Genomic DNA, 13,657 nt, shown 5'->3' with positions numbered 1-13,657 from the left:
CAGCTATGCCACAATGCTTGCCCTTAAAAGCTGTATTTGAAAAGAATTACATTATGATCATCTAAAGCTCTAAGGATTTCCTTAAGGCACATTTTGCTTCTTTTTTGTGTTTTGTTTTTTCATCCTTTTACAATGACAGATGAAATAGGTTTGGTCTATTTCCAACATATGCAACTGTATCTCATTAAGCTATGCTTCCTTTTATCATGGAGTAATCTATGTTTTTGTTTGTTTGTTTTCTTTTAGACTCCAGTCGTTGTAAAAAATGAAACCATGTTTGACTTGTTTACACCAAATGAACATTTACTCTGCAGTGAGGTATGTAAGGAGCTATAAAAAGTCTCCTTGCCGAATGTCTTGCAGCCCTGCCTAACGAAGTCCCAGCAAGCCAATTTCACTTCCCCCTACCTCACCTTCTTGTTTTAGCAACCATTTCTCTAGCTGCTGTGAGTTGTTGCTGATGATTAAAAATCTGTTTAAATGTAAGACGTTGATAGTAGTATTGCTGCTGTCCCTACGAACTCCACCCGTGGTTGCAAGTTACTTCGATCTCACACCTTAGAGATTTTTTTCCCTTTGAATCCATGTGTCTACCAACGGACATGAAGTTGCTACCCACTTGGCCCACACCTTGTCCACGAATGGGGTTGCAATGTCGGCTGACATGAGAATGCCGAGAAAATCACCTGTTGGCCACACTGATTGCAAACAAGCAAGATTCCAGCAAAACTGTGCTACATGGTGTGGCAACTCACCTTACTTTTGCCTCCTATCTCCTCGTGCTGAATTTTGTATAACACAAGCAGATGTGTTTCACCACCCTAAGTTAACTAGGACTTTTTGATTATTTTCTCCTAAGACTGAGGACTGTGACACAATCATGATAAATTCAAATAAATTGTCTTTCATATCTTTAGTGTCTTCATCAATATTGAAACCAAAACATTTTTCAACCTGGTTATATGAGCTACATAAAATCAATCTCTAAGTTGCCTTATATTTAAACTTTATTCTGATAATAATTATATTATTGTTAGTAGTTTATAATAATTGTACAGATTTCTTATAGTTTGTTTTACCTATTTTATGAATCCTAAGCATACATACCCTTTAAGTTTTCATTTTTTCAGTGTAAGTAAAGCATAAAATACTTCAGTTGTTCAAAATTTCAATATGCACAGGGATATATCTGCTTTGTTTAAAAAAAATCTAAACATTAAGAATTTCCTTGCTGATTTAAGAAAAGGAAATGTTATGATGTCCATCTCTAAGATTTTATTTCCTTCTAAACAGGCAGCTAGACATGATATAAGCATTTCAGAATATCTATTAATACAGAGGTGATACTGCCTCAGTTGAGCACTGTGTCCTCAAGACTTCCTCCAAATCATATTTAATCCTCAAAGCCCAAAACACAACCTTTTAACTAGAGTCCATGTATGAAATGACTTGCTCAAAGCCAGACCTTGTGAGCAATCTAATGGAGTGTTTGAATCTTCATCTCTCCTTCCACTCTAAATCTCACCTTCTCACTGGGCCTTGATGCCTATTTTAAAAAGAAACAAAACAAACAAAACTTCAATGATTTGTACGTACACCATTTCAGCAATTAAAGATCAACGAGGGAAATACATGATTTGCATTCTATTTACATGTTTATAATTGCTTCATGTATCTTCCCTCTCTAGTTGGTCTTATTGATGTAAAAGAAGACATTTTCTTCTCAAACTTCACAGAAGAGTGGCTTACTCATTTATAAAAAACCTTCAGCACTCTTAGAAATAAAAAATACTTTGTAAGTAGCTTGCTCCTTCTCTTTCGCATCTGATATAAAGGTCAATGTCAAGTAGAAGAAGCAGAAGTGTTACATCACTAAAAGGTTATGCTGATAAATTGTCTTCTTAGACATGAGTGCATTTAATATTAAACATCTTAGTTTATTATTATTATTTTTTATTTAATGAAAATGTATTGAAGACAAAACAAGACCTATGGCTTTATTCTGTTGAACTGAAATTAGAATTTAGAATATGTTACATGTTCAATAGCATATTACCCTTGGAATTAGATTTTTCTTTTTATATTATCTCCACCTGTGTTACAGTATCTACTTCTGTTGGGTTTTGTTTCTAGCTGATGAGATGGATTATCAGTGAAATCTATGCAGTGTGGAAGATCTTCAATGGCGGGATTTTGAGCAATTACTTTAAAGGAAATGCAGGAGAGCCTCCTCTTCTCCTGTGGAAGCCCTGGGAACACATATACTCTCTATGCAAAGCTGTGAAGGGCCACATGCCCTTGTTTAACAGCTATGGAAAGTATGTTGTGAAACTTCATTGGATGGTAAGTAGGCTCAAGTTCATGCGCACAGGAATCCATGTGTCATTCATACTGAAATATATTTGCCTGATATTTTATTCACTAAACTAATATAAGGTAATACAGTTTATACAGGATATCAATACCTCAAATGGGTAACAAGTAGGGGGAGCTATCCCACATGTACTTCATGACAAATGACCCATTGTTGTTCTTGTAACAGTCATCCCATGGTTCCTTAAAACTAGTGATTTTCATTATGTAACCAGCACTATGGCTTAAATAAGGTTTTCCCCATCCAGCCCTCATGTTATCTGGGAGGAAGGAGTGATTTTATTCCCTATTACAACTTCCTGATAAAGTACATTATGAAAGGTAGAAGTTGAATGGTCAAGTACTTGGGTCCCCGTCACCAACGTGAAGGACTGGATGGAGTTCCCAGTTCCTGACTTCTGCCTGCCTCACCATGTTCATTGTAGACATTTGGCAAAAGGTTCCTGTCCAAAACTGTTCTCTCTCTGATCTCTGGCCTTCAAATTAACAAATATTCATGGTAATGCAATACACCTTGAAACTTCGTTTGAAAAAAAAGTAAATTCTTAAATTTCTTTTTCCTTCTTTAATTATCAACCTGGCATAATTGTCAGACAAAAGTTTAGAGCTTTCCACATATGAATAGACATCTTCAGGCTGCTGTGACATTAAGAGAAAACTTTGTGGCTAGCATTTAGGGTTACAGAAAGAAAGTCAGCATAGGACAGGTAGGTGGTAGAATTCCTGATTCTTGTCTCACATCCTTCCACATTTGAATCAATTTGTGGCGAGAGGGAGTCTAAAATTGCTAAGTATTTTGAAACATTGCAGCAATTTGCCCTTTTGGAATTTTCTTCTGGAGAGGTGTTAAGCATTCATCTTTACTAACGAAAATTAATTTCTGCTTAATTCTACTGATTCTTCACTTGAAAAACTACTTGATTCAGAAAAGAAAAAAATGTTTAAAATGTTATTGAAGTATAATGTGTTGGACTATTATGTAATGTTTAGTGTATGTTTAAAATGTCTAACCCACTTTGGAAGTCTCCATTTAATCCGGTCACTCAATGAGCCAGTTTGCCTCGTCTCCCTCCCTAAAGGGGACAGCTCTGGGAGTGTGGTTCCCCACTGGTGCCATACAACGAGTGGCTTGTGTTATGTGAAATACTGTCTGGCTGCTGAGACACAAATGTTTGCACATGAATTGTTTTAGTATGTGTGTGATAGCAAACTGGATGCTTGGTTTTCTACCAGACAGATGCCTTTTTTTTTTTTTTTTGGAGGAGGGCGCTTGCAGCACAAATTTCTACCGTTCATCATGTCCCATCCCATCCATGAGGCCCAGTATCCACCTGTGGACATATTAGCATCACTACAGAAATAGGAAAAAATATTCTGATTAGATAAAATTTGTCTTTTTTTCTGTTCTTCTTCTTTTCAAAACTCACAGCTTAATTCTTGATGGTTCTTTCCTTCGAACTTCCCTGAAAATGTTTAGTAAGCACGCTCTTAAAATGTGATTTGTGTCTTGCTATTGCTGATTCATTGTGAGACGTCTTTCACCCTCTACCTATTTGTTTCCTGTTTTGTATCCTGGACACCTTCAGTTTCTTCCTTGCTGATTTTACTCTTCAATTTTTATGCCTTTTAACCTTTTTCTCATTGGAGATTGATTTTTCTTCCTACCCTCTTACAAAATTCTGCTTCCCATCTCATGTCCTCCATTGAAGAATTTTCTATGTTATTTCTTTAAGGCAAATCAACTTCCCATAGTTTCCCTGTATGCCATGCAAAATTCTGGTTTTCATATCAACGTGTTATGATTTCTCTCTATAATAGTATTCCCATTTTTTTGGCAGTTTAGATTCCAAGTAAATCCCAAGATCCTTTAACATCAGCCAGATAAAAAAATATTCAGTAGCTTTGAGAACAGGATCATAAAAGGGAAAACATGTTTTACTCCCCTTTTCCCTGGCAGTAATAATACTGAATCCGGGAAACAGAATCCCATCAGGTGCTTTCCAATGTCAGCAGTCCATGAACTCCCTAAAAGAAGCAAGCCGGCTAACCGCTTTCCACTTGGAAAGTGGATTGCGCTGGGAACCCTTCTCCTAAACAGCTGTGTGCTTTCATTTGTCTTTCCTAAAGAGAGAAAGTGTTCACTCTGGGAATGATAATTCTCCTTAGTTGCCATCAATATATCTATTTAAATAGGGGTGGGTGTTGTAGCTCATCAAGTCAAGCTGCCACTCAAATAGGAGACTCACATGGAGTCCCTGGTTCCTCATTTCAGCCTGGCCTAATCCCATTCCTCTCCTTGCCATCACTCTGCCATTCAAATACATAGGCTTTTATTTCTCATTGATACTTTGTTAGCACAATAGTATTATAGGACTTAGAGTTTGTTCAATGGTGACATGCAGAAAGATTCAGAACCTTGTACTGATATAGCCTACATGGCAATCTCTGAGGGTTGAACTTGAAATTCTGGGTCATTCTTTTGCTTATCAAATGTGAAGAACAATGTTTTCAACACAGGAACTATGACAATTATCAATTGAATTACTCTCTTCTCATATGGAAATACTTTTTTGTTGTGTCACTGTTAGTAGTGTATATGCTTTTATTTTAGTGAAACAAATTCAAGAACTCTAAAAATATGAAATATAGGAAATGAAAGTTCTCTATGATCCTCCTTATTCAAACAATCATAGTGTAGGTAATTCGTATATATCCCCCTAAACTGTCTTTTACTCTTATATACAATGTAACCCTCCCAGATTTCATGCCATTCATAGCAATAGGATCAAATATTATCGTTCTATAAACTATTCTTTAACTGTGGTCATTAACAGGCTAATACATTTGATCTACTTTGTGCTGTGTTATAAGATATATATGCAAAGAATTATATATTTTACTAGTTTTGTATTGATGGATGTTTAAGTTATGACCAATATTTTACTGAAACAAACTAATAGGATCTTTATGCATACATTTTCTGTTCATTTAAATTCTAAACTGTACGTCTGTGAAATGATTCTGATAAAGAATATATAAATTTTTAATTTTGATTAACACATTCAAATTACTTTTGTATTTTAATTTTTATAAGTAAGCAATTTTTATTTGATACAATTGGGATTTGCCCTTCTTATTGTTATATCATCTGCTTATTTTTGATTACATTTCTCTTTTTGTTCTAATTTCCATTTACTCTATATTTTATCACTTCTCTTGTCCCCCAGCACATTTCTTGAGCATTTATTTGGGTTTGATTTTGCCAGATCTTTGTTGATTTTTAGGAGATCTCTTTGTGTATTTTTTCTAATAATTTTGCTTGGCATTAAAATACAATGTGTGTCTTATCACTGTCTTAAATATCAGCTCTTTTCCATGTAAACTGGAATGCAGGAACTCCACTTCCATTTAGTCCTTTTATACACATCAGTTTCTGATACAATTTTTTTGAATTTTATTTATTTTTATTATTATCATTTTATGATACAGTTCCACAGGCTCCTGGTATTTTCCTTATCCCAGCCCCAATTCCTCCCCCTCCCACCTAGTTCCTCTATATCATTACTAAAGTATAGTTCTTCATACTCAGTCATATGTCCATCATTGCGGGCATGGACAATGGCAGAGTCCAGCATCCTATTGTCAAGATATAGTAAACAGTTTCATTGTAAGTCCGTCTTTGTCTGGAAGTAGAGATCCATACTACATTGTATCCTCACATCTGGATATGTTAGTCTCCATTTCACAGCTACTGTACATCCCCTCAAATGAAAAGTCATAATACAAAATCAACAATAGACAGAAAAATAAAAATTTACAATGACATGAAGTTAAATAACATGTGTCTAGATATGAAAGTCTCCATTATACAGGTATTATATATCCCCTTAAATGAAAAGTCACAAAACAAAATCAACATCAGGGAGAAAAAAGAAAATAACAACACCATGAAGTTAAATAACATGCTACTAAATGATTAACATGTAGTTGAAGAAACGAAAATCAAGAACTTTCTTGCAGAAAATGATGCTGCTGTATGATCTATGAGTCACTGAAGAATTTAATCAGAAGAAAGTGTTTTTGAAGAGATGAAACTAGCAGAAAACATCAAAACCCATGCGATACAGTTTCTGCTGCTTTTTTTGGTGAAATGTGTCTCTTCTGGACAACAAATAGATGAGTTTTGTTTTTTAATCCATTCTACTAATCTAAGAGATTTGATTGATCTTAAGCCATTTATATTCAGGGTTAATATGTATGGGTGGTAATTTGGTCCTGTCATTTTAGGAATGGGTTGCTCATTGATTTAGTCTTCTGTTGTCTATTTACTGGGATGTTCTTCACATTTGTCTTTGGTTTTGTTTGGTGCTATTCCTCTTCTCTGTCAAGAGAACATCTTGAAGTATCATTTGTAGGACAGGTTTGGAAGAGGCATATTCTTTTAGCTTTTCTTTACTTTGGAAGAACTTTATTTCATTTTCAAAGACAAAAGGAAGCTTTGCTGGGTATGTTATCCTAGGCCGGTAATTTTTTTTCTTTTAGAATCTGGAATATATCACTCCATTCTTTTCTTGCCTGTAAAGTTTCCTATGAGAGGTCAGCTGTGAGTATGATTGGCATGCCTTCATATGTCAATAGATTTTTTTTTCACGTGCACATTTAAGGATCTTTTCCTTATGTTCAAGTGAAGAGAGCTTGATGATCATGTGTCTTGGTAAAGATGGCTGTTGATCAGGCCTGTTGGGAGTTCTGTGCCCCTCCTGGATGCTGTTTCCCAAGTCTTTCTCTTGATTAGAGAAATTTTCCTTTATTATTTCATTAAATATATTGGTAAAACCAGTTTCTCTTTCTGCACCTTCTGGGACTCCCATAACTCTTCTATTTGGCCTCTTATTAGTGTCTTTCAATTCTTGGATACTTTTTTTGGCTTGATCCAGCTCTGCTTCCAGCTTTTTGTTGCTCCCCCTGATGACAGGAAATATCTTCCAATTCTGGGATACTTCTGCTTGCTTCATTCTATTTTGGAGACTCTCCACTGTACTTTTAATTTGCTCTACTGTGTTCTTATTTGTTAAGATTTATTTATTTTATTACAAAGTCAGATATACAGAGAGGAGGAGAGACAGAGAGGAAGATCTTCCGTCCGATGATTCACTTCCCAAGTGAGCTGCAACAGCCGGTGCGCGCTGATCCAAAGCCAGGAACCAGGAACTTCTTCCGGGTCTCCCACGCGGGTGCAGGATCCCAATGCATTGGGCCATCCTCGACTGCTTTCCCAGGCCACAAGCAGGGAGCTGGATGGGAAGTGGAGCTGCCGGAATTAGAACCGGCGCCCATATGGGATCCCGGGGCTTTCAAGGCGAGGACTTTAGCCACTAGGCCACGCCACCGGGCCCTCTACTGTGTTCTTAATTTCTGGTATATCAGCCTTGATTTGCTTTATTGCTGCTATTGCTAGTGTAAAATATTCCTTAAAGTCTTTGAACTCTTATATGTACTTATCATTGCTAATCAGCAGCTTTCAAATGAGTTTTATGAATTCTGTGACCACCATTTTCTCAATGTCTTCCTCAGTTAACTCTGAGGTTGGCATAGGGTTTTGCTCCTTTGCAGGGGAGTTTTCAGTAATAGTCATTGTGCCTCTGTATCATCTTTATCTCTTGGTCATTGTACTTCTGGTTAGCAGTCTTCTCCTTGGGGCAGGTTTCTAAGCTGTGTCACCCACAGGTCTACAGGTCGATTTTACTTATTGCAGTTGGCACATGGCTATTTGTGCCACTCCCTCCAGCGAGTTCCAGGTCTGGGTTCTTATGCTAGAATTCCACAAGGAACTCCTAGCCCCAACTCCTGGCTCACCAATCTCCACCTCCTGTGATACTGTGCTGAGGCTGTACTGTTGTCTCTGCAACCTTTCTCCCACTTTCGGTTGGAGCAGGTCCTAGGATTAGGGAGACACCAGGTGTCCTATATAGCTAGGTTTTTGGTGGCACTGATCTTGTCGGAACCTGTTAGACGTTAGGTCTGGGTGCCACATGAACCTATTTTAACCCGTACGAAGCCACAGTCAGTATTATTTTCCTGTGGGACCAGTGCAATCCATGGAACTCAGTGAGTTCTCACAAACTCAGCACATGTGCTGTTCACTGTTGTCCTTGCAGTCCTAAAGCTTTTGCCACAATGTACAAAATGGTGCCTGCGTACCACTACTAGAGTTCTTGATCTGCTGGCTGTCAGGTCTGAGGACTACCCAGACCTGTTTTGGGTGGAACCTGTAGAATGCCATGTTGATGCAGTTCACTGAGTCAGAAAAGAGCTCACTCCCAGCTCAGCATATGCTCAGTCCTTACCCTTGCCTTTGCCTCCTCAGGCAAAATGGCGCCCAATTTGGCTCTAGGGAGCTGACTAGCCTGTGAAATCCACGGTGTTCTCGCACTGCCCATCTAGGATCTTCTGCTCTGTCTCTGCTCCTGTTCAAATCAAACAGAGCAGCAGGATGAGCAGTTCTTTGTCTGGGTTGGCCTCCCAAGCTCTCAGTGAAAGTCCTTTCCCACCTGGTTGCTGGTTGGGTTGTGGCTGCTTGTGGTGTTCAGATCGCCGTTAGCTGAATAGTTTCTGATGCAATTTAAAAAATTATATTTCTTTTATGTATGTTGAAATCACTTCATAAATTTTGCTTTTCAATTCAAATACCATATTCAAATTTCCAAAGAATTTTCTATCGTATTTAGTGAAATCGTTACTCTCCTTTCTCTTCTCCGTTTCTAACTACCAAATTTCTATTCATTCTTATTTTTCTAAGAAAATTCCTTCCAACACTCTTTTTTGAATCAATTTCTTGATGACAAATTTCTGCCTTTCCTGAGCATATTACTTGTCACTGTCCTTCCCAAAGGATATGTTGCCACTTCCTACTGGTCCCTATGGCTTTTGAAAACCAAGCTCTTGGCTCTTCCTCTCCAGATAAATGTCTTTTATATTTTTCTGATAACTCTCAAACTTTCTTCTTTTGTTTCAATTTCCAGTAGTCTGGATTTAATAGCTCTGGCTGCGGACTTTTGGGGATTTATTCCATTTTGTTAACTTCGAACTCTTCAAATCTGTAGGTCTATCTTTTTTGACAAATGCAAGAAACTTTTGGCCATTATTCATTCAAATTATTATTCATTCCCATGTTACAGTTTCTTCTTTTTTGCTGATGTTGATTATATTAATATTATGTCTTTTCATAAGAATACACAGTCCCTGAATGTTTTATCATGTATTAATCTATTTTATTCTATTGATCAGATTCTCTATTGGTCTGATTTCTAGTTCATTAATTTTAGGTCATTTTCATTCTATTATTAGTTTTGTTTAACAGAGTAAGAATGATTTTTCAGCTTAATTTTAAGCTCAAATTTTTCATTTATTCTCTTTTCCTTTTTGTCTTTATTCAGAATTTTTATTAGGCAATTTGGCTAGTAAGTGTTCATCATTCTCCATGCATTTTTATGGCATTTGTTTTACATTCCATGCTTAATAATCCCAAGTCTGTACTAGTTTAGTGTTTAGAATTTTTATTGTTTCTCATCTAAACAGTTTAGGATAATTTATGTTTGTGAAGCAGAGACAAAAATGGATAGAATGAAGTATTTTATCTATAGATTGACTCTCCAATATTTACAACAGTTGAGATTGGGCCACTCCTAAAATAGTAGCCCATATTTCAATCCAAATCTCCCATATGGGTGGCAGGGATCCAAAAGCATGCAGCATCACCTGCTGCCCCCTACAGAGTGTATTAGCAGGAATCTGGAATTGGAAGTAGAGCCAGGACTCAAACACAGGTGCTTCCATCTGGGTTTCAGGCTTCTCAAGCAGGGTCTTCACCCCTGTGCCAAATCTCCATTGCTAGTGTTATGTTTTACGACTTTGGTTTCTAATTGATATTACATTTTATCAAGTACTCATGCTCTTTAGGTTAGATACTTGGCTCAGTTTTGTGGGCTATGATTCAAATGCCTATTTAGCCTGGAATGCCTATGCTGTGCTATTATTTGTCATGCTCATTTGTTCCTCCTGCATCGCTTTATTACTGCATGGGAAGAGTGCCCTCCAAAGGAACCACCAACATGGGGCATCACCTCTTCATTGAAGAAGGATAAGGAGCCATAAACTCATTCATTGCACCCACTGGGGGAACAACTATCTCATTATATTTAGGTGGGCACAGAAGTTAGAGTGCCTCTCAGCGCCTGATGAGCAGGGATATAATTTTGTTATTGCAGTAGTAGCGAGGGAAAAGAGATTAAGATCTCATTTCATCTTTGTAATTTACGTCACCGAGTATTTTTCTAAAATATCTGTCCATTGATTGATTGACCACTGCTTGATTTTCCGTGGCTTTCATGGGAGAAACAGATTTACTACCCAAAAGGCTGCAACAGCCAGGGCTGGGCCAGGCCAAAGTCAGGAGCCTGGAGCTAGCTTCACCAGTGCCAGAGGCCTAAGCATTGCATCCATCTTCTGTTGTCTCCCAAGCAGTAGAGCATCTAATACTTGAGCTAGCACCCACGAGAGATTCCAGCATCACACACAATGGCTTTACCTGCTGTGCCACAGCAATAGTGTCTAGGTAAGATTTTTTTATTACTCTTTCTGTATGCCTCTGGGAGTAAGAGAGTGTGAATGATCCAAACCAGTTATCCTGACGTAGAACAGAAGTATGCGAAATATTAAAATTAAAACATGACTATATTCTAAATTATTTTAGTAATTTAGACGCATACTAAATAGTCCAACTCATTATACTAAAATGAAATTTTATACTATCACAGCACACAGTAAGAACAAATATATCAATACATCATTTATGGACAGTGATACAAAGTACCAAATGCTAAACCAATTCATCATTCTGTGATGTCATTACAAATCAGTTACATATTTTGGTTAATTCTGGTGGCTGTAACAAAACCAAAGACCAGTTGTTTATAAACAGCAGAAATGTGTCTCTCGATTTGAAGTTAGAAGCCTCATGATAGGGCACTGGCAGTTTTGATGCTGGGGAAAGTCGGCTTCCTGGCTCATAGTCAGGTATTTAGCCTCACCATATCCTTCCATGTAGATATATCAGAACTTTGATTTCTGTAGCCCCTTTTAAGGGCTTAAATCCCTTCCAGAAGAGCTCTACTATTGTGGCCTCAACTGATTATTTTACAAGGTACTGCTTCCTAACATCAACACATCAAGCTCATGAATCTGAGGGGATGCAGAATCTAATGAATAATCTATGTATAAATATAGAGAATACTTAATTTCTTTATAGAATTTAAGGAAACAACCAATCAATATTTATAATATAAAAGAATAAAAAACATCCCCAAGAAAATTGTCATTTTTGCTGAATATTGCTTTGAAAGTGTGTGTGAAAGTGAAGTTATCCTTGTTTATCTTTTTAAAAAGTTTTAGTTTGAAAAAGATGTACCAAGATATAATTTATGTATCTGCAATTCACTTCTTTAAGATGTAGAGTTAAATAATGTTTGGTAACCAAAGACTTCTTGGTTGAATAATGCCATCCTTGATATCTAGAAGCAGGTGATTGTTGAAGTGCACTGACTTAATTCCTTGGAGCTGCTTAAGGCTTTTTATTCATAGAAAGTCAGTTGCCAAGGAAGGCAAGATGATGGCATAGGATACAGACACGTTTGATATGAGGGAGAATCTTTAGACAGGGTGTAACACAGAAGCATATTACAAAGAAAAATAGGGGTCAGGCAATAAGCAGGGGCTACCTGGAGATGTGCTGGACACAGGGAAGTGGCAGTGGGGGCAGAGCAGTGTTGCAGTGGACAGAAAAACCCACCTGCGATCGGGGAGTGGCAATCCAAACTCTGGCAGCGATCCGGGCTCCAGTGCAGGCCAGACATCCATCAGCGGCCTCAGCTCAGCTCTAGTGGCAGCCAAGATGGAGCTTGTGTCAGCGAGGAGAGTTCAGGAGGTGAGTGCAGTCAGGATCTGTCAGTTGCACTGGGTAGCTTGGGCCAGCCACAGGCGGAGAAAGAACAGGGGACTCCGGGCGCCATCCTGTGTGGAGAGGCATGTGCAGAGTTGATGGAGCGGCCCAAAGGGGGCTTGTTTTTGGCTGATCACATGGAACCAAACTAGTAGGGAGGGTAGCACCAGCTTCACTCCCCGCAGGGTCTGTGTGGTCCCTGGAGCCAAAAGCCAGCAGCCCCAATTCTCCAGCAACTCTACCTCGTGCCATCTTGTGTAGCAGGGAGGAGAGTGTGAATTTCAAGTGAAGGTCCAGAGTGGGCTTGTTTCTAGCTAATTGCGCTGAGCTGAGCCCACTGAGAAAGCAACACCAGCATTGCAAAGTGCAGGGCCTGTTCGGTCCCTGGAGCTGACGGCCGATCTCCTCAGATCATTGTTGGTGCTCCTACATGTGCCATTTGGCACAGACAGGCAAGAACTCTGATCACTGATAAACTGCGAGAAGAGCAGTGGTAAACTGCGCCTGTGCTAAGTCAGTTGCGCTCAGATGTAAGTGCCACGGGACCAGGCATTGTTAGACTGAAGGGAGGACAGCTGAGATGCTCAAGAGCTAAGCTGGGAGCAAAATCACCTCCACCCGAGAGCACTGCATTGGTTCTGCAGAAAAAACACCTCCATCAAGGCATTCTACGAACTCCACCCAAAATAATTCCAGGAGACATCAGACTTATTGGCCATCAGGTGTCAACAAGATCAGTGCTGCCAACAAGATTAGTGCTACCAACAGAGCAATTATTCAGGACAGTTGTGTTTTCCAAATCCAGAGCACTGATTGAACACAAAAATCAACTTGTAGACCTGTAAGTAATACATCTTACAAATCTGCACAAAGGAGAAAAATTCACCAACCAGAATGGCAACAACAAAAGGTCAAAGAAAAACAATGAATGTACTAAAGATTCTCCATCAAAAGAGCAAAAGCCTTGCACACCCTCAAAGTTCACTGAGGAAGACATCAAGAAAATGGGGGACACAGAATTCAGAAAACTCATTATAAAGCTTCTGATCAGCAATGAGAAGCACATACAAGAGTTTAAAGAATTTAAGGAATATGTTACACAAGAAATAGCAGCAATGAATCAAATGAAGGCTGATATATCAGAAACTAAAAACACAGTAGAGCAAATTAAAAGTATAGTGGAGTCTCCAAAATAGAGTGAAGCAAACAGAAGAAAGAATTTCAGAATTGGCATATATTTCCTGTCACCATGAAGAAACAAATAAAAAGCTGGGTCCAGCTATAAAA

At 38.3% G+C, this 13,657-nt stretch overlaps 1 protein-coding gene across 3 annotated transcripts in view; it reads left to right on the top strand.

The window, feature by feature from the left end:
• ADGB (androglobin) overlaps positions 1-13,657 on the top strand; it is a 170,280-nt gene that overhangs the window by 32,589 nt on the left and 124,034 nt on the right. For 2 of the 3 annotated variants that reach the window (XM_058666997.1, XM_058666939.1), the window contains exons 4-5: positions 247-318; positions 2,134-2,343. In XM_058666997.1, coding sequence (XP_058522980.1) covers positions 247-318; positions 2,134-2,343 — 282 coding nt within the window. The remainder of the gene's footprint in view (positions 1-246; positions 319-2,133; positions 2,344-13,657) is intronic. The other variant, XM_058667057.1, reaches the window with a different exon arrangement.

This window comes from Ochotona princeps, chromosome 1 (genome assembly GCF_030435755.1).
Source record: "Ochotona princeps isolate mOchPri1 chromosome 1, mOchPri1.hap1, whole genome shotgun sequence".
Taxonomy (NCBI): Eukaryota; Metazoa; Chordata; class Mammalia; order Lagomorpha; family Ochotonidae; genus Ochotona; species Ochotona princeps.
Note: the sequence above shows the minus strand (reverse complement) of the source record. Positions and strands in the feature narration are given on the sequence as shown.